The sequence below is a fragment of the Dipteris shenzhenensis genome, chromosome 1, assembly GCF_047967505.1.
Source record: "Dipteris shenzhenensis isolate YYH24624 ecotype China chromosome 1, Dip_SZ_1.0, whole genome shotgun sequence".
In the NCBI taxonomy this organism is placed as follows: Eukaryota; Viridiplantae; Streptophyta; class Polypodiopsida; order Gleicheniales; family Dipteridaceae; genus Dipteris; species Dipteris shenzhenensis.
The window spans coordinates 5,918,817-5,944,159 of record NC_141596.1 but is presented as its reverse complement, the minus strand read 5'-3'; the positions used below and the strand labels follow the sequence as shown (position 1 = coordinate 5,944,159).

The 25,343-nt window shown below is 45.3% G+C and overlaps 1 protein-coding gene across 1 annotated transcript in view; it reads left to right on the top strand.

Moving 5' to 3' along the window:
- The first annotated feature begins 508 nt into the window (after positions 1–508).
- LOC147905291 (ABC transporter C family member 4-like) overlaps positions 509–25,343 on the top strand; it is a 49,875-nt gene continuing 25,040 nt past the window's right edge. The window contains exons 1-6 of the mRNA XM_087398139.1: positions 509–2,759; positions 11,137–11,457; positions 11,715–11,801; positions 17,678–18,373; positions 18,600–18,764; positions 19,007–19,301. Of these exons, the coding sequence (XP_087254265.1) occupies positions 651–2,759; positions 11,137–11,457; positions 11,715–11,801; positions 17,678–18,373; positions 18,600–18,764; positions 19,007–19,301 (3,673 nt within the window). The 5' untranslated portion in view covers positions 509–650. The remainder of the gene's footprint in view (positions 2,760–11,136; positions 11,458–11,714; positions 11,802–17,677; positions 18,374–18,599; positions 18,765–19,006; positions 19,302–25,343) is intronic.

Below are 25,343 nucleotides of genomic sequence, written 5' to 3'. Positions count from 1 at the left end.
GTAGAAGGACGCTGGAGATGGCGACATAGCAACTCAAGAGCATTGAAAGGGTTCCCCACACAAGAAACCCACTGGCCCATAGTTGTACGTCACCCACTACATCATTCGCCATCAACGTCGAGCAAAGGTCGGTACTCGTTTCTTTGAAAGTTTGCTTCCACAACGAATCAGAGGTTCCTGGTTTGGGAAATGGGCAGCCGAGGTCCGTTCCCCAAGGAAACGGTCACGGGGAAGCAAGGTGGCAACGACAACCTCGGCAGCGTACCGAGTCAAAGACTTAAGATTGTGGAGCGTGGAAATCAAGACAAGTAAGCACGTCGAGAATAGCTAACGAAGCTTGTTGCTGCCATGAATGAATGGGCTCCACAATCACAATGAATGAGCTGCACAATTACAGTCGTCCTCCTCTTCATGCTTCCACTTCAAATACGTCCATCTCACTGTCAATCTTCCGTAGAGAATCCAGCCATCTCCCACTCACCTTCTCCCTCCCTCAAATACCACCATGAACTCATTCTTCACTCAGTTGAACAGCAGTACCTGCTGCTGTATCACCTCCTCCCTCCTCGGTTTTTCGCCCACTTCCATCCCTTCTTCTTCTTCTTCTTCTTCTTCTTCTTCTCCTTCTCCTTCCTTCCCTGCTTTCATCCATGTCTTGGATCACCTCTACCTCTTGCTCCGGTCCTTGGAACTCCGGTCCCCCCCCCCCCGCAGCTTCCACCTTCGAACAAGCCCAAGAATGGCTCGCTTACCTCTTCTTCGCTCAATGCCCCCAGCATGCCGTCGCCTCTCTCATCAACCTCCTCTTCCTCGCCGTCGCCGCTGGTCACACCCTCTGCTGCAGCCTGCGTAGCTTCGCCGACGAAGAGTCTGCCCTTCTTGCAGCCTCCCGCCTCCTCGCAGACCCATCTCGCAAGTACAAGACGGATGCCTCTTTCGTCTCTACTTTTGTGCTTGCTACATGTTTGGGCGCTGCTTCGGTCGGCATTGCAGCTTTTGGGATTTGGGATGGATTGCACGATGGGTGGAGCCGGGATGCGATTCGCGAAGAGGTGTTCGTTTGCATTGAAGCTGCAGCTTGGGTGGCCTGCATCGCAATCTTGAACAACGAGAGGAGAGGCCATGTTGCCAAACATCCCATGGCCCTCCGTTTTTGGTGGTTTATCACATTCATTGTCTCCATTTTGGAGCTCTTAAGTTCCATCTTTCGATTGACGTCAGCAGGTCTCTCTTACGACCTGCTTCTTGAGGTGGAGGATATGTATAGTTTCTTGAAATTTCTTGCTGTGGTTTATCTCTTCTATGTGGGAACACAGGGGCGCACAGGCATTCATTCTCTACTGAGCGTAGATAGCAGTTTCAACGAGCCTCTTTTAAGCAACGAGGCCGAAAATGTGGCGAGCATTGGATCTATAAGCGGTTTTGCTAAAGCTAGCGTCTTCAGCAAAACCACGTTTTCGTGGTTAACTCCTGTGCTTGTCGCCGGGTCGAAACGTTCCCTCGAGATTGGTGATATTCCCGAGCTAGCACCTGCTGACCAGGCAGCGAGTATGTACAACTTGTTTACCTCTAACTGGCCGCAAAAACCAGATTCTGCTCGTCCTGTCACTTGGACAATCCTCAGATGTTTTTGGCCTCAGATAGTCGTCACTGGGTTTTTGCAGCTCGTGAGATCCTTCGTCATGTACGGTGGCCCTCTTCTTATACCAAGCTTCACTGATTATGCCAGTGGGGAATATATTTCTAGGTATGATGGCTACGTCCTTGTCATACTTTTGTTCCTCGCCAAATCTGCTGAAGTGTTCACTTATCACCACTATAATTTCCTCTGTTACAAGCTTGGCAACAATATCCGAACTGCTGTTGTGACAATGCTTTATAAGAAAGGATTGCGCCTGTCCAGCTCAGCCAGGCAATCCCATGGCGTGGGTCAGATCACAAATTATATGGTAGTTGATGCCCAGCAAGTATCAGATGCCTGCTTGCAGCTGCATCTTTGCTGGGCTGTACCACTGCAGGTTGTGATCGGCGTGCTTATTCTCTTCAACGTCTTAGGCGTGTCTTCGGTGTCTGGGGTGGCCGTTTTGATTGTTATAGGCGCTCTCACGGCATATATTTCAGGCAAGCAGAGATACTATCAAATGTTCGTGATGAGATATAGGGATACTAGGATGAAGGCAATCATTGAAGCGCTTGCTTACATCAAAGTCATCAAGTTACAGGCATGGGAAGAGAAATTTCGTGAGAGAGTTGAGGCATACAGACAAACCGAGTACAACTGGTTGACAAGATTTGTTGCTTCTACGGCATTCAACATGTTTGTACTGTGGAACACTCTGCCTTTCGTCCAAACTGCCACATTTTTAACTGCAATCTTGATTAACACAAGCCTTACGACTTCTATAGTCTTCACAGCAGCTTCTGTATACAGAATACTTCAAAACCCAGTCAGAAATTTTCCTCAGGCACTCATTGCCGCATCCCAGGTCTTAGTTTCTCTTGAGCGCTTGGATAAATTCATGCTTAGCAATGAGCTCCAATCAGGAGCAGTGACAAGGCATCCTGTTGTAGATGAGTTTCCTGTTGTTGTGGAGAATGGAACTTTTGCATGGGACAAAGCTGAAAGCAGGCCCACTTTGAGTGATATAAATATGGAGATCATGCAGGGATCACTCGTTACTGTAGTTGGAACAGTTGGGGCAGGAAAATCCTCTCTCTTGGCAGCTTTGCTTGGAGAGATGCTGAAGGTATCTGGACGGGTAAGTCTCCTTGCCATGTTGATTTCTTTGTTAACAAGAACATGCATTTCATTCTGATTTTCAATGGGCTTGGTACTGCTGTAACTGTGAAGGTATGTTATGTTTTGCCAAAGTATCCCATGCCTCCTTTTGCACACTTGCATCCTGAATATGCACAATCATAGAATCTGAAATACTGAGTACTGACAAGAGCTTCCCCTTTGAGGGGCATCATCCTTGTCTCCGCTAGCCTGACGGGGTAGGGGGTTTGCACTTTAAGCCTATGAGAATTCTTTTGTCAATTGTTTGTATACTTTTTCAATATTCTGTAGAGAATCCAGGTGCCTACCCATAGAGGACCATAGTTCGAACAAGCATTGTGTACAGGAACTTCCTCATTTTTAAGCTCCATAGATGTGGTTTCTTGCATTTGTTTTGAAAGCTGTATAAGGCTTTCAAACCTTCCATAACTCTTCTTTCCACGCCTGCATTCCACTTGTAGTTGTTCTCAAACTCAAGCCCTAGGTATTTGTGGGTTGTGGTTGCTTCTAGGGGTTCCCCTTCGAATGTAAAGGAAATTTGCTTGTTTTGTATTCCGATTACCATGACCGTTTTTTGCAAAGAGAGTTACATCCTCCACATGGATAAGTAGGAGTGGACTTGGCTCCCTCTCCACTGTGACCTCTGATCCGATCTTCTAATTCATAAACAGAAGAGAATTGGGGAGAGGGGACAGCCTTATTTGACCCTATTGCTTATATTGATCTTCTCCTTAGATTTTGACCATCTAGTAGTGGCTTTGACAATTCTCCGAGCATGGTTTGAAAGTTCCCTATTTGGCAAAGGGCATGGATAGCTGATTTGGCTGTCGGCCGCCAAATCACCTATCCATCCGGTGACTGGACCTGTGTATGCTGTCTGTGCTCCACCGGTGGGCTGTGTTAGAAATCGACGAACAGAGGGCACGAACAGCGGAAGACTGATAGAATAGCCCAAGAGCTCACACAGTGTGGTGTGGGGTGGAATCACAAACTTCTTAACTTAATGTGCATCACACAGATGTGTAGACTCATCAATAGACAATGAACCAGCCAGATATAGAAGCTACTTTCCCTTCTGCCTTTGAAGAAGGCCGATTCCTTCCAATCTCGCATTACCTGAGACAAATGAAGAGTAGAGTCTCTCCACAGCATGCTATAAAGGCTCAAATTGAGAACATCAAGTACGTGCCAGATCATTGTACTGCTTGTGTGCTTGCTCTGAAAGCAAACCATGCACCTCATCGAGGCATATCCTGTGTAATCCTGTACTGTCCCCTTCTGTACAGCATCCATCTGAACATGAAACTTCAGGGCACTTTATGGAATCCACCCTCGTGTCAGTATCAACAGCCACGCACCTGGAAGATACCAAGAACTCCATGTTCTCCTTCACCTTCACAAAGATTTCTAACTCCTCGTCGACCCACATCTCAATATCAGGCATCATCACTGTGGTTTCTAGGTCGGCATATCTGACCTCAGTAACACACAGAGATGTCAATAAGAACAACTCTTCGATTACCACATTAGCTTTGGCTTTTGTGTTGCCCTCTGAATCTGAGTCGGACTCCCTCTTGTTTTTCTGATCCGCCTTCTTCTTTCTGCAATCCTTCGCAAAAAGGCTTGCCATGTCACAATAGAAGCACTTCTTCTTTTGCTTCCTCTTGGAAGTGTCCTCATCATTAGAGTCATCCTTCTTGGACTTGCCACTGTTAGGCTTGCCCTTCCCTTTGCCAGCGTAATCCTTTGCCAACAACGCCTATTCATCTTTGTCGTTGTTGTAGAGCTTCTTCCTGGAGCAGTAATGGACTCAACTCCTCAAAAGTCAAAGGTTTGGTCCTTTGTCCTGCTGTCACAGTTGTAACAAAGCTTTTGAAACTCCTAGGTAGCCTCCTCAGTGCCATCAAGGCCAAATGGTACAAGTCCACGTTCTAACCAAGTGATGCCAGTTGATCCCTCACCACCTTGATTTTCGTCAAGTGGTCTTGTACCGAATCTCCCTCATCCATATCCAGGTTGTAGAGCTGATGTTGAAGAAGCAAGATCCGGGATGTGTTGTCTGGCTCGTACAGAGCCTTCAGAATGGTCCACGCCTCTAGTGACGTGTTGGCCATCTGGATGTGAGGAAGCACAGATCCGCTGTAGTCCCTATGATCAATGCCAGGGCATGGGCATCTCTATCTTCCCAAGCTTCGAGCTCCTCTCCATCTATTGGCATGAGTATCTTCCCCTATTTGTCCACCATTCCCTCCGGCTTCGCCTCCACTCCTGTTGGCAATTTCCATAGCTTCCGAGCCATTAAATGACTCCTAATATTCACCTTCCAAATCGGGTAATTTGTCCCATCCAGTTTCCCAGACTCTCCAAAGTTAGGGATGGTGAAAGAAAGAAATCTGGGAGAGGAGGAAGGGAGAGCAGAGGCTGAAGAGGCTTCTGAGATCAACATCTCTGCTGCTAAACCACACAGCAAAGTCGAACAAACTCAACCTTCCGAAGATCAGAACTCTAAATGCACCTGACTGAACCTGAGTCACCCTCCTTCTCGCAAGGGCACTGTTCTCCAGTCGTGGAAGTCGATTCCCAAGAGCTTCTAACTTCTTATCTTAATGTGCATCACATAGATGTGCAGACTGCAGACTCATCAATAGACAATGAACCAGCCAGATATAGAAGCTACCAAAAGAATATATATTTCTGTCCAAAGCTATTGACACAATACAAAAGAGATAGATCCAGAGTCCCACCAATGGTGTGGTCCTCTAATCTTACCACAAGGTACTTCTCCTATGTGCTAGCTACCTCTAAACTGGAGCCCGCGTGCTCCACCTAGAGTGTCTCTAGACAGTTTGTCCAGAATGATCTTCTCAACCTTGCTGCCCTGTGTGTCAGCCTAGGTAGGCAGCCCTCTGTGAGCTAAGTCTGCAGCTCCTCAGCCCAGTTCACCTCCTGGTCATAGGCCCAACTGGTGCTGCTCTGCTGCTCCTTCTTGCTCCCTGAAGTGCTGCTCTAGAAGATGTGGAATGAGGGCCTGGAGGCCCTCCTTAGCCCCCAAGGGCTGCTGACAAAAACCGACCAGCCATGCCTATTCTGGCCGACCAGTCAGCATGCTGGCCGACTTGGTTGGCTGGTCCAACCACCCCTATAAAAGGGCCTTTGGCAGGCCCTTTTGGGCTGCTGCCTTTGTCCCTTCCTGCGCCTATTGCAGGCGTATTTGCAGGCCTTATGCCTGCCCATTCATTGCGCCAAGCAGGCCGCCATAGCCAGGGGCTGCTCCGTCTTTCTGTCAGGCCTGATGCAGGCCCCAAGCCTGCCCATATTCTCTGCCAGCAGACAGCTCACCACGTAGCTGCTCATCTGCTGCCTCTTTTGCAGGTCCATGGCTTGCCCTTTGCCGCCACCTCTTGGCCTGCCATTGATCATGCTTTGACAGCTTCCCACATGGCAGCTCATGCGTTGCCCATGTGACAGCCCCAATATCTCCCGGTCTACCTCCCCCATGCTCTCCTCATATGGGGGCTTACAAATGGGGAGGTGACCTTTCCAACAGGCTGAGGATAGATAAATGATTTCATTTGACAGTGGCTCAGGATCTAGTGAGGGCTGGCATCGTCTGGGAACAAAATTAGTGACTGATCGCGGTGCTGATCAGCATGTCCAGACTGTTCGGGTCCTTCCCTCCTCCTCTGTAGCCTTTGCAAGGAAGCTCATCTTCTGACAAGTGCCACTGAAAACTCTCGTGGTCTACCTCCTTACGTCCACTAGTAGAGAGGAGATATCTACAGTCCTCATGTGAGTGTCCACCGAAGGTCAAGTCTATCGAGTCGTGCACTCTGCCTTGTCTCTTTGGTACTTATGGGCCCTTGGTGCCCTTGGCTCGGTTGACTGGAGAAAAAGTCCGTGATCGTCCTATGACTAGGCTTTGATGGTCCCTCTCGTGCTATCCTCTGTGCTTGTTGGAGTTCATCTCTATGTCTTTGGGCCTCAAGGAGTAAAATAACCACATGTCATTAATGAGGGTGAGCTAGAAACTCTTTGAGTGTGCCAAAACCTTTGCTGAATAGACTGATGCCATCCATGGATCTTCCCGCCCCCCCCAAATAATTACTTCATTGAGTATGAATGAAAACCGCAAGAGCAAGCTCTAATGCGGGAGTTCATCATGCCATGCATGAGAAAAAAAAAACCAGCTCAAAAAGAGCTAACAAAAATCCAAGGTGGAGGCTGAAAGTGCCACCTCAACTCTGAAGGAGACTCAGAGAAGAAAGGAGATCCTCTCCCAACTCTGAGAAAAGTCTCTCTCCAGGCTGTAGCTGCTCTGGAGGATCCCTTCATGCTCGCCCAGATGGCAATCAGTGTGTGTATAGTATTAGTCCATATATTGGCCATAGACTAGGAAGGGTGAACCAGGAAACCCTCCATCACCTCCGCACATCTTGCCCTCCAAATATGCCAAAGCTACAATGCTAGCCAGAATCTCCCATGATGTGTCTACCGAGGCATGAGCAACTCTGAAAGCAGTGAAGGGAACATCTTGGAGAGAACATGACTCCATAGAGTGTCGTCGTATAATGAAGGCTGAGTCTGAGTCATGTCCCTCGAAAAACACTTGAGGGCCAGTAAGAGATAACCATGCCACTGATCCCCAAGTCATGAAGAAGGGTGCTCTATGAAATATGCTAAATATCCTAGCAACACCCTTCCAGACCGTCCTCGCCTGTCTGCACTCCCCGAGGCAATGCTGAACTTGTTAGAAATCGACCAATAGAGGGTACGCACATGGTTGCCCTCGTTCAATGTATGGAACGTATCGTACGATCCGTATGTTGTGTTTTTTTTTTTTTGGTGGTTTTTTTTTTGCGTTCGTTTGTTTTGGATGATTGGTTTTGGTATTGGTGGTTGTTTTGCCAAACTGATTTTGGGCCTCCCAAATGGCAAGGTTCCATATAAACCCCCTCTCTCCTCACTATGATCTCACACTAAGCATCTACCTCCGACTCTGAGTCTCGACTCTCCCTTCTCCATCTCCAACAAGTGACGAGGCTCAAGCTGCATCAAGCATCTTCATCTCTCTCCCTCTTTATCTCCATCAAGCACCTATATTACATGTTTGTATAAGTTTTAAAGCTTGTACAAGTACCTACTCCAAAACTCTAAAATCTTTGTATTTTTTTTGGGGGTATCGAACGTACGCCGAAGATTTTTTAGCTCGTTTAGTATTGTACTAATATTGAACAGTACGCATCAAACGTCTGTCAACCATAGGTACGCATGGCGGAAGATTGATAGAATAACCCAGGAGCTCACATAGTGTGGTGTGGGGTGTGGAATCACAAACTTCTTAAACTTATGTGCATAGCATAGGTGTGCAAACTCATCAATAGACAATGAACCAGCCGGATATAGAAGACACCAAAGTAATATATTTCCGTCCAAAGCTATGGACACAATACTAAAGAGAGATCCATAGTCCCACCAATGGTGTGGCCTTTTGATCTTACCACAAGGCCCTTCTCCTATGTGCCGGCTATCTTTAGACTCGAGCCCGCGTGCTCCACCTCGAGCGTAAGTAGACTTTCCATCCAAAGATCTTCTCCACCTTGCTGTCTGGAAACCAGCCTAGTTGGTCTGCCACCCAAGCTCAATTTGCAGCTCCTTCAGGGTCACCTTCACCTCCTGTGGATAGGCCCAAGGCTAGTCTTCTTGCTGCTCCTGTCTGCTGTTAGAGGACTGCTCCAGATGACGTTGAATGAGGGCTGGAGGCCCTCCTTTTATAGGGGCTGAGCCCCTTGTCAACTTGACCGGCGAGCCAGCCCTAAATGGGCCGACTGGCTGGTTGGCTTGCAGCCCTAACCAACCGACTGGTTGGCTGCTTTCCAAGCCCTAATATAAGGGCCTCTGCCAAGCCCTTTTGGGCTGCTGTCAGGCCCCAAGGGCAGCCCCCATTGGGCCCTACCCTTGGGCACATCTATGGCCAGGTCGCTGGCCCACCATAGCCTCCACCTCTACCCCTTCTGTCCTACTGGTTCTGCCCTTGCTCAGGCCTGTTCCAGCCCTCTGAACCTGCTCCACCAGCTCCGTCATGCTGCCGTACTGCAGCCTTACCTTCGCTGATGTCACCTGCCATGTGTCGCCATGTTCCGGGCCTATTTGCAGGCTATGACCTTGCCCACTACCCTCCACTTGGCCCGCCATTCAGGCACCATCTGCCCGGGATACTTTTCTCTCTTTGATTCTTGCCCACATGGCAGCTATGCTGCTGCTCAAACCCTAGGTTCACCCCCTCCATGCTCTCCTCATATAGGGGCTTACAGATGGGGAGGTGACCTTTCCAATAGAACTGACTCAACTGCTACGTGGCATCGAGGACAAGTAGGGTCAGCCCTGAACCTGGAACTCCACAGGTTCACTGCAATCTCTCCATGAATAGAAAGCCAAAAGAAGAGAGTGATCTTTCTATTCCTCAGCGATTTCCAGAGCCTCCTCCAAAAGTTTTTATGCACCTTTGCAAAAATCTGAAAACTATCCCAATGAGGAGCTCTGGAGGGCCTCCAACCTCTATTGCTAAGCTGAAATTTCCTGGCATTTCCGACTGTGTAACGAAAGAAGGGGATGCTCTTCTCTCGGTGCCCTTCATCAATCCATTTCCACTCCTGTGTCCCAGTGCAAAAACAGAATGGGGGAACCACCGTATAACTAGAGTCTCCAAGACCCAAGTGCCAGGAGAACAGGGTCAGGATCAAGATACCACTGTGAGTCCGTGCCCCACTCCATGTAACCTGCAATCCTAATAGGCTAGAAGGCAACCTCCAAAAGAATATCATCTAAAGATCTGAGAAGTTTGTCTCCCAACTGAACATCAAAGACAAGGGTCTCCTCATGTGCATCCCGCAAGGTAATAACCTGTAAAGGAATACCCGTCCTCGTGAAAGCTCCCAACCAAGTGGACTTTGTGATCGGCATGTTATCTGTATCTATCCACTCTTCAAGTATGGCTACCTCGTGAAAGCTCCCAACCAAGTGGACTTTGTGATTGGCATGCTATCTGTATCTATCCACTCTTCTGGTATGGCTACCTTTATCTGCTGTATCTTGACTGCACTCCCTCTGAGGTGGCCAATTGATAAGAGTCTCTGATCCTCTGGAAGCTTCCTAAAAGCCCCTATTGTGGAAGCAGGTCCCCTCTCCCATCTAGACCACTGCATATAATGTGACACTCCTAGTGATCTGCCATGCTCATCCAATATATAGTCATTCCACATGACTGGCTGCCTGTCTATTTCTTCGCGAGAGGAGGGTGGAACTCTCCAATTAGTGCCTCTGAAGCTGCCCCAAGCTTTCAGAATGGCAGCCATGAGAGGGGAAGAGAGAGATCTAAGATGGGCTGAAGTAAAGATCCATATCGAGCTGTCCATCCAATCTCCCCCATGAGATGGTGTACAAGCTGAAAGCTGTGTAAGAAAAAAATCTTTCCAAGGCTCCTGTCTAGGCATCCGACTGAAGGCTTTTATTTTGGATTTAAACCCTTGATGCACGCCCTCACAATATACCACCCATTTCCATCCTTCCTAGCAGCCTTGACCTTGGCTAATTCTGTTGACTTTTGGTTCAGTTGAGCTCGTGTGAGCTCCTCAGTTGGTCCCTTTCAGCTTGTATGATTGGCGACGAAGCTTGATTCATAGATCTTGTGTGCTGAGTGTAATTTTTGCATCTCTTTTTGAATGACGAATATTAGTAGTGGGATCTATCCCATCTTCCTCTTCATCTTCCAGACATTCAATGTTAGGGGTGGCTGCTTTGATCCATGCTAAAGTCTCATTGTATGTATCCTCCTCTTTGATCAGCCTTTAGGAAGGCCTCCAATTCTGATCTTCAGTGCGTTGCTGCACTTGACTTCGTACTCCTTAATCTTGTAGTGTGAACTAGATCCTTGACTCTAGAAATCAATTGAGGTGTAAGAGGAGAAGCCTTGTAAGCCTGCATTACCTTGTCAATTACTGCTTGCTTAAGCACCAGGCCCTTCAAGAACCTGGATTTGTACTGTCAGAGTTGCCATATGCAACCGTAGCTCTCGTACTTCTTGCTGTGGATAGAAAACCTGTTCTTGAGGGCCAACGATGCAATTGTAGAATAAAGGGTTTTGTTGGCCGGGAGGAGGTAGGGGAAGGGGATTTCGAGAAGCCTGTCTGCTCCATATTTGCCATTGCTGAGTGTACCCCCTAGCTGAAACCAGGACCTCCGGGTTGGGCTGGTGGATCAGCCCAATTGGGGGGGGGGGGAGAGAGAGAGAGAGAGAGAGAGAGAGAGAGAGACGTGCGATTGTAAAATGTGATTTGTGTCTTTATCATGGCTAATAATAGGCAAAGATAAGTGGAAGGATTGCTTACGTCTCACAAAACGCATGGATCCAAAATGCCACCATTGAAGAAAACATATTGTTTGGAGCAACGATGGAGCATGTCCGCTATAATCAAGTCTTGCAGGCATGTGCACTTGAACCTGACCTTGCTGCCATGGATCATGGGGATCAGACAGAGATTGGAGAGAAGGGAATTAACTTAAGTGGTGGGCAGAGGCAACGAATCCAGCTTGCACGTGCAGTCTATCAAAACTGTGATGTGTATCTTCTTGATGATGTATTCAGTGCTGTTGATGCTCATACAGGCTCACACCTTTTCAAAGTAAATCTCTCTCTCTCTCTCTCTCTCTCTCTCCCTCTCTCTCTCCCCCCCCCTCTCCTGTCTTTCTCCAGGAACATGATATGGTTTTGTCGTTCTACTTGATTAGTTTACAAAGAAGCAGAATTTCCATTTAAGGCTTAAGTCTTCAATACACGAAGTGATGCATTGTATCTCTGGGAAATTTTGGTCTCATGCTGGTTGCAATTATGTGAGTTGCGTTCATATACTCTTCTGAGATATTTGTGATGCTTGATCAGGAATGTATACTTGGACTCCTCCGGGGGAAGACAATTTTGCTAGTGACTCATCAAGTTGAATTTTTAACAGGAGCTGACCTTGTTCTGGTAATGAAAAGTTCTCTTGAATGATTTTCCAAAATACAATGAGGCTTCTTGTTGCAGGATGCATAATGAAAATACAAGAAAGTTGTTTCCTAGGTTATGTTTGTATTGTTCTTTTGAGGCTTAAATGCTCTCTAATTTTTAGATATGCGTTCATTGTAAGACTATGATGTTTGGACAAAGAGAAGAGATCAGATCTTTTCTGCACCACGCATAATTCAAATACACCAATGTTGTTTCCTAGGTTAAAATCTGTATGGATTTTGAGGCTAAGTACTCTCAAATTTTCGTATTTAGCGGAATTTATTTTTACAGAAAACATTACAATACCTTTTTAAATCTACAAAGCCAATTTTATGTATCAGTCTTTGACATAGTATTTAGTTCAGTTAACTCCTTACCCCAAACCCATCAACAAGCGACATGAGTGACTTACTGGCTTACCCTTCAATTAGCTTGTCCTTGCCTCTTTATCCCAAAGATTTCCATTTTGTATTTAGAATGATCTAAGCCTGTAATCCAGAGTTTCAGATTGTGTCCTATGCCCTTTTAGAGGAGCATATAAGGTTCTATTACAGAAAAAGTCTTCTTGTCCGGAAATGGTCTCATGCTTGTGATACTTCAGGCCTTAGTTTATCTGAGTCTGTGTGCTCTGTCATGAATGATCAAAGTGGCTAAACGTGCGTGGCAGTACATATCATCCTTCAAAAGACTTGTTTTGTATGTAGTCTGCTTCATGGTTGCAAACCAATGCATTTGCATGCTTCAGCAGACGTTCGCTAATAACACATTTGCAAATTTGTTATTTTTTTGGGCATGCTTCACCTTCAAACAATGGAGGGGATAAGGATGATTAAGGCCATGATGCAATGACACTTGAGCATGACTGATGACCTGCATCCTGCAGGATTCAGCGCTCACATGCAGTTTGGTAGTATTGTGTTTTTTAAATAAGGATTCTGGGATTTCAGTGGCCTAGAGTATCCTACATGCATCTATTAAAAAATTGAAGGTCTGTAAAGTGCCCACTTTTTTTTCAAACACGACCAGCAAGAAACGTAGCAAACTTTCGCAAATTAGACTCTGGCTTTCTCTGTTTAGAAACCAAAATTTACTAAGAACAAGATATATTGGAAGTGCAAAGGCAAAACCATCTTCTCATAAAGAAGCTGAAGCCAATGAGAGACCCAAGGACTTTCTTATATTCAATGGAGGTTGGAGATGGAGAGTTCTTAGTTTTTGAATCCACTGTTATTTCGTGAGCCTCGATTCAATCAAGCTCCTAATTTTCTTTTGTTAAAAAGATAAATGCATTTAGGCGACTGAAATTCAGCGAGTCCTTCAAAAAGAATGCATTAAGAAAAATCAAGGATGAACATTGCGTGGGATGGCCGTCAAAGGCAGCCCTTTGCCAAGAGGTCGACCCATGAAGAACCAAAGAGGAGTTTTGTAGTTGCCTGCTATGCTACCGCCTATCATATTCTGCAAGTGTGAAGAAAATCCCACGATCCCACACCGTAAGACAGCTCAATGCTCTACATGTAGCAGCTTGAGATCAATTACGTTTATGACTTCCCAACCAGATCTAAGACGTTCCCTTGATTGTCAATTTAATTCCTTTTAATACTTAAGTGCAACCAAGGACAGCCTATGGAGGCAATGTAGAAACAAACCGCCACCAAAAATCAGAACGTCTGACAGTTGCAGATGGAGAGTTGCTGCACCTGCTTTCGCTTGTAGAGAAGCTGGGAGACGTTTCAATCAGGAGAAGAGAGGCTGCAAATTAATCATAGAGCCCTCACAGCTGCAGGCGACACTTAATAAAGCAGGCGATACTTCATTTCATGCAGGGGACTGTCTCGAATAGAAATGTGCTTCTCTTCTACGGTCTGCTCACAAGCGTATAAATGAGGGTCACAGGAATAACTCAAGAGCTCAGAGACTCTAGAGGACAGCACGTGAAAGCATTCCAAGCTCTGATACGATTTGTAAGAAACAATAGTGAAAGAAAGTTGCAGCTAGGTTATGGAGGATAAAAATGCATCATGCTCAAGGAGAAGGTGCAAGATGTTGAAAGATGTTTAGATTCAAGCTTCCACTTACTTAGATTATGAGCTTTTGCACGCACACGTTTTTGGTAATACACGTGCACGTACACACACATCTATCGTTACACAGACACTCATAGGCTCTAAGCTCTAATCCCTTACACCCATGTACATCAGTTTGTCCATCTTTGTATTGCCAAAAGAGTTTTTAGGCTTGCTCGATGAATTCCTGAAGCAAGTTCTCATTGATTTGGGTTAGTTTCGGCTCTCCTTCAGATCCACAGTGGGCTCTTTGATGGCTTGTCCCTCGCCGATTCGGACATTGCTGCTGCTGATTTTCTTGATGTGATTCGTGGGCTCTTCTTGAACCTTCCTGTGTCCTTTGTCTTTAGTGAAAAATCCCAATTTCGGTTCCTCTTCATCCAATAGCATTCGTGTTGCTACTCGATTGTCGCTCTCCACACAATATTCATCCAATAGCATTCGTGTTGCTACTCAATTGTCGCTCCACCAATAGCTTGTCTTCTATGTCAAGCATATGCTTCTTCCGCATTCAAGCTTGCATTCTTGTGATTGTGGTTTTTGCCATCACTATCTGCATCCCCTTTTCTTCATTCTTAGTCTTGGCCGTATCATTTTTTCAATTATGCACCACTTTTGCTCCTTTCAACCATAGTAGCTAGTTCATGCTATGCGTGATGGAGTTTATGGTTTTCAACCTCATGTGTGACTATTTTGGGATTGAAATTGCACTATGTGCCATGTTTATAGAGGATGAGTTTAGCATGTTCTTGGATTCATTTAGATATATAACCACTTTTCCTCTTTTCAACCATGCCCTATCCAACAACATGGGGTATCCTTGCTACTTTCCATCTTGACCACGATGTATATGACCGTGATGTAAGTGCGACTTAAGTTAATGCATGCAGCCTTGAGCATACCGTTTGGCATCGCCAATCAAAGATTTGCCATACGAACCTTGAAGGGTGATGCATTCAACCTAAGCCCTTGTTGGACTTCTTTCGAGATGATGTTGACTCCTGATGTCGGTCATAGGGATTTCATCATGTTTAATCTTCATCTCGGTCACCACTAAAACTGGTAGGAAATGTTCCTATCAATGGTTGCTTGCTTGCTGGATGATTTTGGAAGAGCTTGGTACAGAGAGGAGCGATTTCTAACAATTTTACTATTGAATCGTCACATTCAACTAACTGTGTTCTGCTCCACTGAAGTGCCTTCCATTTCACCATTACTTTCTTGCATCATTCAGTTAGAAGATCTGAGGTGATGATTCCTCTATTGTGCACTCTACAGTTAACCTTTAACATGCCCATTTTACCTCCTCACATTTGTACTGCCCTACATGTATATAATGCAATTTGAAGTATTGAGATATGTTGGCTAATCTGATGAGTTGGATATGAGTTTGAATTGGTAAAGCTGTCGAAGTATTGAGATATGTTGGCTAGTCTGATGAGTTGGATGTGAGTTTTAATAGACAGCCCAGAGGGCTCTAGATTTCAAGCATAAAATTGCCAAGGAGTCGCTATGGATAGATGGACAATATTGTCCAATTTGGTTTAAAGGCATGCTCGAGGAAAAGGATTCTGAAAGCAAGCGAATGCAAGGGGACAAGATCCGCTTGGACATAGGCTCAAGATCTTAATTTGGTGGAGAGTGTCAGCAATTGTAAGGCGAGCTTGCTTGTTTGTTGTGTGTGGTGTGTTATCTCTTGCTGTGCTTGTTTGTTGTGTGCATGTTCCCGTCTTTCCGTTTCCCGGGATTTTGCTTGTGCTCTGTTGTTGTTGTGAATTCTGTGTGTTGTGTAGGTTGCCATCAGCTTTTGTATTTGGTATTGTCGTGTATGTTGGCTTTGGTCTTCAGTTGCTTTTGGAGTTTGTCTTGCGTTGCGGTTGTACATGTCTCAATGCAAACTTTAGTGGCCTGGTGCAAGTGCATAAACACATCCATTCAATACTGATATAGAGTAAACACCATATCTAATGCAAGAGCCTAATCGATAGGCCTTGCACATGTTGCTCCTCTAGTTTATCAATTCATCCATTATGTAGCACATTATGTGATAGCCATGGCCTCATCGCTCTCATTAATTCAATTATTTTTCAATATGTTTTGTCCAATTTGCTTTCACATAATGTCAAGAATTGTTTTGATTGCACATGGATTTTCTTTTGAATTTTCTCTCTATTATCACAAACCATGCTCGATTTTTATTCATGCATGTTGAGCTATGATTTTTGGAAGATCTAGGAACCATCAGATATTTTAGCAAAACTTTTGTTAAGACATTATTGCTGGGCATAGGCTTCTCTTTGTAGATTGTAACATGCCTTATGTATAAGCAGCTCCAGGAACTATCCAACGCATGATTGGTAAAAACTTGTGGAAATTTGGAGAGGACACTTGGGCCAAAACCCCCAACACCCATTAAAAATGAAACACCCCCCACCCCAAAAAAAGAAAAAAGAAAAGAGAAAAACAAAACAAAACAAACAAACGAGCAGGAGTGCACCACATGAGTCAAAGTGTTCCATGCTCTGAACGCTTTGGAAGGCACCTTACCAAAAAAAAGAGAAAAGAAAAGAGAGAAACAAAACAAAACAAACCAGCAGGAGTGCACCACATGATTCAAAGTGTTCCATGCTCTGAACGCTTTGGAAGGCACCTTACCTTAATGTGCACCGTCCTCCCACACCCCCTCCCCCCCACTCCCCCCCCCCCCCCCAAAAAAAAGGGGAAAAAAACAATCAACTCAAAACAAAACAAGGGAACAAATGATGTGCCGACAGTACTGCCTTTTCTAACTTTTATGGTGTAGATCGATAGTTGATGTATGGGTGGAGAGAGAGAGAGAGAGAGAGAGAGAGAGAGAGAGAGAACCCTAGAATAGAAGGACTTAATGGAGGGGATGAGTGTGCAAAATCGATTTGCAAGATGGAATGAGTGTCCAAAACCGATTGGGAGGTAACTTTTTTGAAAAAATGTTAGTAGAGCGTTGCCTGGAAGGCAGCACCAACAAAACAAAACCAGCAGGAGCACACCATATAAGTCAAAGTGGTCCATGCCCTGAACGCTTTGAATCGCACCTTACTTTAAGGTGCGTGCACCAAAGCAACCCCATGCACACTTCTATACCCCTTTAATGGTGTGCACTTTCAGCCTCCTTTTCATGCCTTGGTCCACAAGTGTTCCTCTTGCGCACTAAAAGAAGAACCGGCTCTGACTCCATATTAGTACTTTAAGGAATGAGCTTGTAAGCATACGCAACACCAAGTCAGCATGTCTTTTTAAATGTTCGCAAAATAGTCATAATCCTTTACACCCCTAAATCTGACTTAAAACTGGAATTTTCCATTTCTCTAAATGATTCAACCCCTCCTAAAATACTTCACAACTTAGGGAGGGAACGAACAGCTGGGAGCTAATGGGAAAGAAATCTTGCAATGGCTAGAAGCAGGTGAAGAGGAGATACACTCTTGCTCAGATGCTGCAGTATTTTACTGAAACCTGAGTATGAGCACTTTGGGCTTACTAACTGACATGTTTGCTATAGCTGGCAATAGTCATGCCTTACAGATGTTCATTCACCTCAGGAGAAAGGATGATCTTTGTATATTCCTTTTTTTGTTAGTTTTCAACTAGAATAGTCGTATTCTTTTATGAGAGAGCTCAAAGTTATTTATGCTTTAGTGGTGCATGAGAGAAACTTCCATTATCGATTTGGTTTCTCATTGTCTCCTATGGAAATTGAATCCATTGAATCAAGTCTTATACTACTGTATTTGTCATGCATTTACTACACAGGTCATGAAAGATGGAAGAATAATTCAATCTGGAAGGTATGAGGAAATCCTTACCAAGGGATCAGCCTTTGAAGCATTGGTTGCAGCCCATAATGAAGCAATGGATCTAGTGCACGTGAATGATTCAAAAAGAGACTTAAATCATAGCAGTTCGGGAAGGAAGATCAAAGAACTACCTGAGAGAAAAAGTTTTACAAGAATTATCTCTGCTGGTGAGCTGGGAGACAGGATTCCTACATCTAGTGATGGCTTAATTGAGACATTTTCTAAGTCAACCTCTTTGATGGATTTTCAAGAGGAAGGCTCCTCAAAACTTATTGAAGAGGAGCAAAGAGAAACTGGCAAAGTCAGCTGGATGGTGTATTGGATTTACCTTACGAAGGCATTTGGCTGGCCTGCTGTGGTAATGCTGCTACTAAATCAATCACTCTGGCAAGGGCTTCTCATGTGGAGTGATTTTTGGCTTTCGGAGGAGATACCTGCGGACTCCAATGTATCCTATAATAGAAGAAGATTCATAACAGTCTATACAATTTTAAATGCAGCAAGTTGGATAGCTGTCCTGGTTCGTGTGATATTGGTAGCAGCTGTAGGTTTGCAAACTGCTCAAGTCTTTTTTGGACAGATGTTGCGCAGCATATTTCGTGCTCCCATGTCCTTCTTTGACACCACACCTTCCGGGAGAATTCTAAGCAGAGTAAGTGCTTCCCCTTCAGCAGCCTGTTCCTGTGTTCTCGATATTCCTTGCAAGTAGCAGAAAAATGTAAACAAAAGTAGCAGGTTCTGTCTAGAATTCAATTTCCATTTCCACAAAAAATGAGATCAGTAGCTGGATAAGGAAAGTTTTTGCATTGAAAAGAAGTTATGTAAAATCCATGTAATTTTACGACTTTCTGACAGCTTACTACTTTTATTTTGCACAGTTCTCAGCAGATCAGACAAACCTTGATTTCATGTTACATTTTTTCGTGGGTGGAGCTTTGGGTTCCTACTTTGCCACTGTCGGTGCAATCATCGTCATATGCATATCCACCTGGCCAATTGTGTTTGTGATTGTGCCGCTTGCAGTTTTATACTACTTCTATCAGGTATATTCATTTTTAATCAGCCGAATTGTCAGGATTGTGGAAAGCCTTGGAAATCTGGTTGCCATATAAATCCTCTTCACCACGTTTTTGTTGGACGTGAAGGACGGCACTCTACAAAATGGAACCCCAACCTAGACTTTCGAAGCGTTATGAAGAATGACTTATTATGTAAAAATTAATGTCTGTAGCATAGTATGCATGTTTTCTTGATTTTAAAAGATTCCTGTGTGGGATTTTTGCAGAGCTTCTATATTGCCTCATCAAGGGAGATTACTCGTCTAGATTCAATCACCAAAGCACCACTTATCTATCACTTCTCAGAGACAATTGCAGGAATTGAGACCATCCGTTGTTTTCAAAAGGAGGAAGAATTTTCACAGCAGAATTTCGAGCGGCTTAATTGTAATATGAAGATGGACTTTAACAATAACTCAGCGAATGAGTGGCTTGGTCTTCGATTGGAGTCAATTGGTACAGCTATATTGTGTTTTACAGCTCTCCTCTTTGTTGTACTTCCAGAAAATACCATCAGGCCAGGTACTTCCTGGCTTTATCAGTCCTTTGTTCATATATTAATCAACATTAGAGTGGTTTTTCTATATGTGCATGTTATTCCCCATGGAAGAGAGCTAATAAGTCCATCTTTCTCATTCATAATGATTGACAAAAATAGAGATTAGACGCAGTTATTAGACTCCTGAAAGCAGGAAAATGCAGAGTAAGTACAAAAGTATGATTCTCAACGTGAAGGTCCATTTGAGATGTTTGTGTGGTATCAGGTTGGAGCGTGTGCTAAGATTTTAAAATGATGAATATACAAATGGTGATCTCTAGGGAGCCCAAAAACTTGCCTCTGCAGTACACATGTTCAGAATCCTGAGTATACACTCGCCTCTTCCTTTTTGGATGTTTCTATGTCAGTTATCCCACCTCCTTTCTTCGTTGGCTTAGTTGTATTGCAAGCTGCGTAGGGAGAATGCATGTTACCTGAATAGGGTGTTACTTGTTGGCTGCACAACATCTCATAGACCTAGCTGCAGCTCTCAGGTATCTGTACCTCAGGTATCCGCCAACTTTGCTCAGATGGCACGACCACCACCCACTATCTTGCCACACCCCCCTACCTATGTACCTCAGGCCTTTCAGTTTCAGCTAGGACAAGGTCTCATCGACCCACCGGACAGATGGGAGACTTTACTCACGGAGGTACATAGTATATGGGTCAGGGAGGTGGAGCTGGCACGCTACGCCCAGGTACAGGCTAGGTTCACTCAGGACTTGGCTAGAGTGGTTCAGGAGCAGGCTCGTCATATCCAGGAGCAGGCCAGTATCATCAAGGTGCTGAGGCAGGACATGGTTCAGCTCAGGCTCGTACAGTTACAGGGAGTACACCGGTAGTAGAGGCCGAGATTGCGAGCATGCAATCTATGATCGAGGAGACTTCTAGATGAGTCGACATAGCCGAACGGGAACACGCAAGGGCCACCGTTTTGGCTATTGAAACCAGCCTCAACAATGTAAAGGGTGGTAGGATCCACTTAATTACAGCATACACAGTAAATTGACAAGTAAATATGCACCACAAAACAAATCACAGGGGAGCTAGAGCGCTCCTACTCAGAAACAAAGACACCGATTGCCCCCAAACGTTGGCGCCCCTTGCAGTATTTATTTAACATTCATTTGAAGCCAAGCGGTTGATTACAAAGCTCTCCGGGAAGCTGCACCACAGGCAAACCAACGCCCGTAGACTCCAAGTCCAGCCCACCCTGTAATTCCCTGCTCAACTTCAAACGGTGAACGGCATCCAGTCACTAGGCAATCCTGTATCCTCAGCCAACCAAAGCATGCAACAGAGACCCCAATAGCATCCATTGTTTGAACCACTCCTGCGATCGCACATCCTAGTGCTCAACCAGCCAAACACGGCTGAACAATTGCAAGACAAAGCCCTCAACAGTTAAACTTTGGTGCAATCAAACAACCAAACACTTCCCAGCGGGTTGCCTCAATCTATAGCCTCTCTGGCCACTGCCCAATAGCATAAATCAACCCTTCTTCGCGAGGAAAGAAACCCAAACGCAATGACTAGCCAGCAACCAATCCGGGAACGGCAAAAACAAGCAAAGACAAGCTTTCTTCTACTAGGAATCCACAGAAGAAAGGTCACCTTGGTTGGAAAACCCTAGATCCTGCGGAGATCAGCTGATTCTGTTTTGGCACAACCCCAAAAGTAGCTTAGAAGCGAACACCCACGCTTGGAAAGTTACCAAAATCAGCTGCAACACCCAAAAGCCTCCAAAATTAAATTGCAATCATCCCTGCACAGCTTGGACAGCCTAGAAACAAATCGCAATTTTGCAAAACATCAGAGTCTGTCGGATCCCATGCACTGAAGCTACGCCGATGTCAGATGTGATGGCTTTGGTGGCCTCTACTCTGGGTGTAGCTGAGCACGGGATCAAGAGGGTGTGGAGGGTGGGGAGAGACCCCAATCGAGGGCAGCCCCTGATCATACGGCTCCATGACGTTCAGGCCCGACTTTCGATTTTACGACACAGGTCAGTACTACGAGATTAGCCAACGATCTCCATGGATGAGGACCTCAGCCCTCTACAGGTTGAGGATCCTTGTTGCAGCATCGTGATCAGGCACATAAGGAGGGGAAGTGGGCAGTAGTTAGGGATGGACGACTTCTTACAGGCCCCCGTCAGGCATCACCCACCCCCCTTCTACATAGGGAGGCAGGTCTATGAGACTCAGATCTCCGAGACCCTATCCTGCACCATTTGGAATTGTAATGGTACCTTATGGTCAGAACCATGGAATTTCTCGGAATCCTATACAGACTGCGACATAGTCTTTTTACACGGAGACACATCAGAGTCCAGAGCGCCCCTTACCAGTAGTTAGTGGGTACACATGGGAGTCTACCTATAGAGATGAGACTAGGGATACAGGGGGGATACGTGGATGAGGAGGGGTAGTAATTCTCTACAGATCCACCCTTTCGAAAATCATTTCGATAGAGCAGAAAGATACTCATTCTAGATTTCTTTGGATCCGGATTCGACACGTGGACAACCGGGATCTGTTTGTTGCAGTATGCTACTTCCCTCCCAAGAGCTCCCACTTTGCGAGAGAGATCCGAGATGAGACTGAGACATCTCCATTTGCAGCCCTATATCAGTCCACTGTTGATTTCTCGAGCCGCGGAGAAGTCCTCCTAGTTGGAGACTTCATCGCAAGGACAGGCTGTTGGAAAGGTCACCTCCCCATCTGTAAGCCCCCAAATGAGGAGAGCATGGGGGGGGTGAACCTAGGGTTTGAGGGAGTGCCACATGGGCAGCATCCTGGCTGCCATGTGGGTGCTAGTCAGACAACAAAGAGTGAATTACCTGGAGAGATCAGCATGGCTGCGTCAGAAGACACCTTTGTGAAAGGGAGATGGCGGGGACAGGATGTCTTGGATCTTCCCTGGCAGAAAGGATCTGATGAGGAGCATGATTGCGTGGTGATCCAGAAGAAGAAGCACTTGCAACAGGTGTCTGCAGCAGCAAGGCCAGCACATGGCGCATTAATGGCGGGGGGAACCAGCAGGAGTGTCTGCCATAGAACTGGCTGGTTAGGGCTGGTTGGAGCCAGCCAACCAGGCCAGATATTGGGCAGAACTAGGGGCTGGAACCGGCCTTGAACTGTAGGCCAAAGGCCCTAGAAAAGAGGGCCCCAAAGGGGCATTTATAGGCAGACCAGGTCAGGGCCTGGTTGGCCTGTTTGGGTCGGCCATAGGCAGCCTGACTGGTCGGTTTTTTGCCAGCCCCTTGGGGCCTATAAAAGCAGAGGCTCTTGGCCTTATTCCATATCATCTGGAGCAGCAGAGCTTCAGCAGACTGGAGCAGCAGATCAGTACCTATAGAGCCTGCATCCAGGAGGTGTATAGGAGGCTGAAGAGCTGCAGACAAGCTAGGTTAGGGCTGCACACCTAGGCTGACATCCAGGGCAGCAAGGTGTAGAGGTCAAGTCACGGTGACCAAGTCTACAGAAGCTCGACAAGGAGCATGCAGGCTCGAGTCTAGAGATAGCCAGCAGATAGGAGAAGTACCTTGTGGTAAGATCAAAGGACCACACCATTGGTGGGACTGTGGATCTATCTCTTTTGTATTGTGTCCATAGCTTTGCACGGAAATATATTATTTTGGTGGTTTCTCTATCTGGTTGGTTCATTGTCTATTGATGAGTTTGCACATCTATGTGATGCACATTAAGTAAAGAAGTTTGTGATTCCACACCCCACATCACACTGTGTGAGCTCCTGGGCATTACTATCAGTCTTCCTGATACGACCTCCCACCTCGAGGGCTTTCGCAGTGTTTTTCCACCCAGCCACGGTCTAGACCTTCAGCTGCTAGCTCACCAAAATAGTACGTGGGTTTTCTCTCTCAAACCCCTTCTAGCCAGCTTCCCATCTAGATCCTCCCACACAGCCCAATACCTCCCAAGTGGCCAATCCTCATGGTGCCATGTGTCCAAGTGGACCTTACCATTAAACCCCTCTTTAGGTTCAACTAATGCATTCTTCCATTAATTGCCTAGGCCTAGGATTTCCCCCTAGACGCTAGCCCTCATTAGCCACACAGGTAAGTATTGTCAAGCCCTCATGGTTTTCCCGTTATACCGATGTCACAGTATTACAGTTGACGTAACATTCCCTCCCCCTTAAGAATTGTTTACGTCCTTGAAAACAAAATTGGGAAACCTCCTCTGGAGACTGCTTAGCTTTTCCCATGTTGAACTCTCTTCAGATCTATCTTTCCACTTAACAAGACATTCTTTCCATATAGTATGTCGCGTTCTTTTTTCTTGTGTATCTAAAATTTTTTCTGGTTCATGTGGTGAAGATGCGGGTTGAAGAAGTTCAACTAGGACTTCATTTCCAATGAGATTATCATCATCTCCTAATTTTCTTTTTAGCCTACTGACATGAAAAATTGGATGTACTCTACATCCCTCAGGTAAGGCTAATTTGTAAGCAAGTTCTCCAATCCTCTTAAGTATTGTGAATGGTCCACAATACCTAGGAGACAACTTCGGACATTTACCTGTTTTTAGAGATTCTGAAGATTCAGGTATCTTAAGGTAGACTTTCTCATTTACTTCAAACTCCAACTTTCTACGGTGGGGGTTTGCATAACTTCGTGCTCTATCTTGAGCTCTTCTTATACTATCTTTAGCTAACTTAAGCGTTTGATTCATATCCTCAAGAAAGTCTTTGGCCGCTTGAACCTTCTCTTTTTTCAAGTCCCACTGTCATTGGGGCTCTTGGTTGAAATCCATACATCATCATGAATGGACTAAAACCTGTAGCTGAATGTTTGGCACTGTTATATGCAAATTCTAATATGGGCAAATAATGTTCCCAATTAGTTTGCCGTTTACTTACATATACTCGAAGCATATCCTCAATGATCTGATTGACCCTTTCAGTTTGACCATCACTCTGTGGATGATCCGCGGTGCTCATATTCAATGAAGTTTCCAGTCTCTTAAACACAGCCCTCCAAAAATGGTTGTTAAATTTGCTATCCCGGTCACTAACAATACCGGCTGGTAACCCATACAATCTATAGATATGCTCCACAAATAGCCTAGCTAATTCTGGAGTTTTAACATTTTCACTGGCAGGAATAAAATGAGTCATCTTGGTCAACCGATCCACAATTACCCACACAGAGTTGTGCCCCCTCTGTGTTCTAGGTAGTCCCACAATGAAATCCATGGAGATACTTTCCCATTTGCCAGATGGAATCTCCAATGGGTGTAGGAGACCTCCTACCTTAAGGCGTTCAGCCTTATTGACCTGGCATTTTTGGCACTTCAATACATAATGTTGGACGTCCTTATCTATTCCAGGCCAAAAGAATTGCCTTTTCAGAAGCACATATGTCTTCTGAATTCCCGGGTGTCCAGTACTCGGACTATCATGACATTCAAAAAGGATTTGGCGCCTAATGTTATTATCATCCGGGACACATACTCTACCCTTGTAGAGTAGGTAGCCATCTTCAATTGTATATTTTCTCCACTTGAGTCCTTTATCACCAACCTGTGGTGTGTCGCCATTTCCATGCAACTCCTCAGTGAAAGCCGCTCGATTAGTTGGATCCCTGTTTTTAATTGCTTTCCATATTTCAGAGAAGTGAGGATCAAACTCACATTTCCCTTTAAGGACTCCAGGAAATCATTTTGAAATTGAGTAAAACTCAATTCATTAACAATTGGCATTCGGCTAAGAGAGTCTTGCTACCACATTAAACTTCCCTTTCCTATATGTCAATTGTATATCAAACTCTTGCATTAACTCAGCCCATCTAGCTTTTCTACCTTTAAGCTCTGGCTGATTTTTAAAGCATAGACTATAGTATATAGTTCCTTCTCATATGTTGAGTAATTCCGTTGGGCACGATCTAGCTTTTTGCTTTCAAAAGCCACTGGCCGACCTTTTTGTATAAGTACTGCCCCAACAGCAAAATCACTGGCATTTGTCTCAACCACGAATGGTTCATTGGGATCCACTACTTT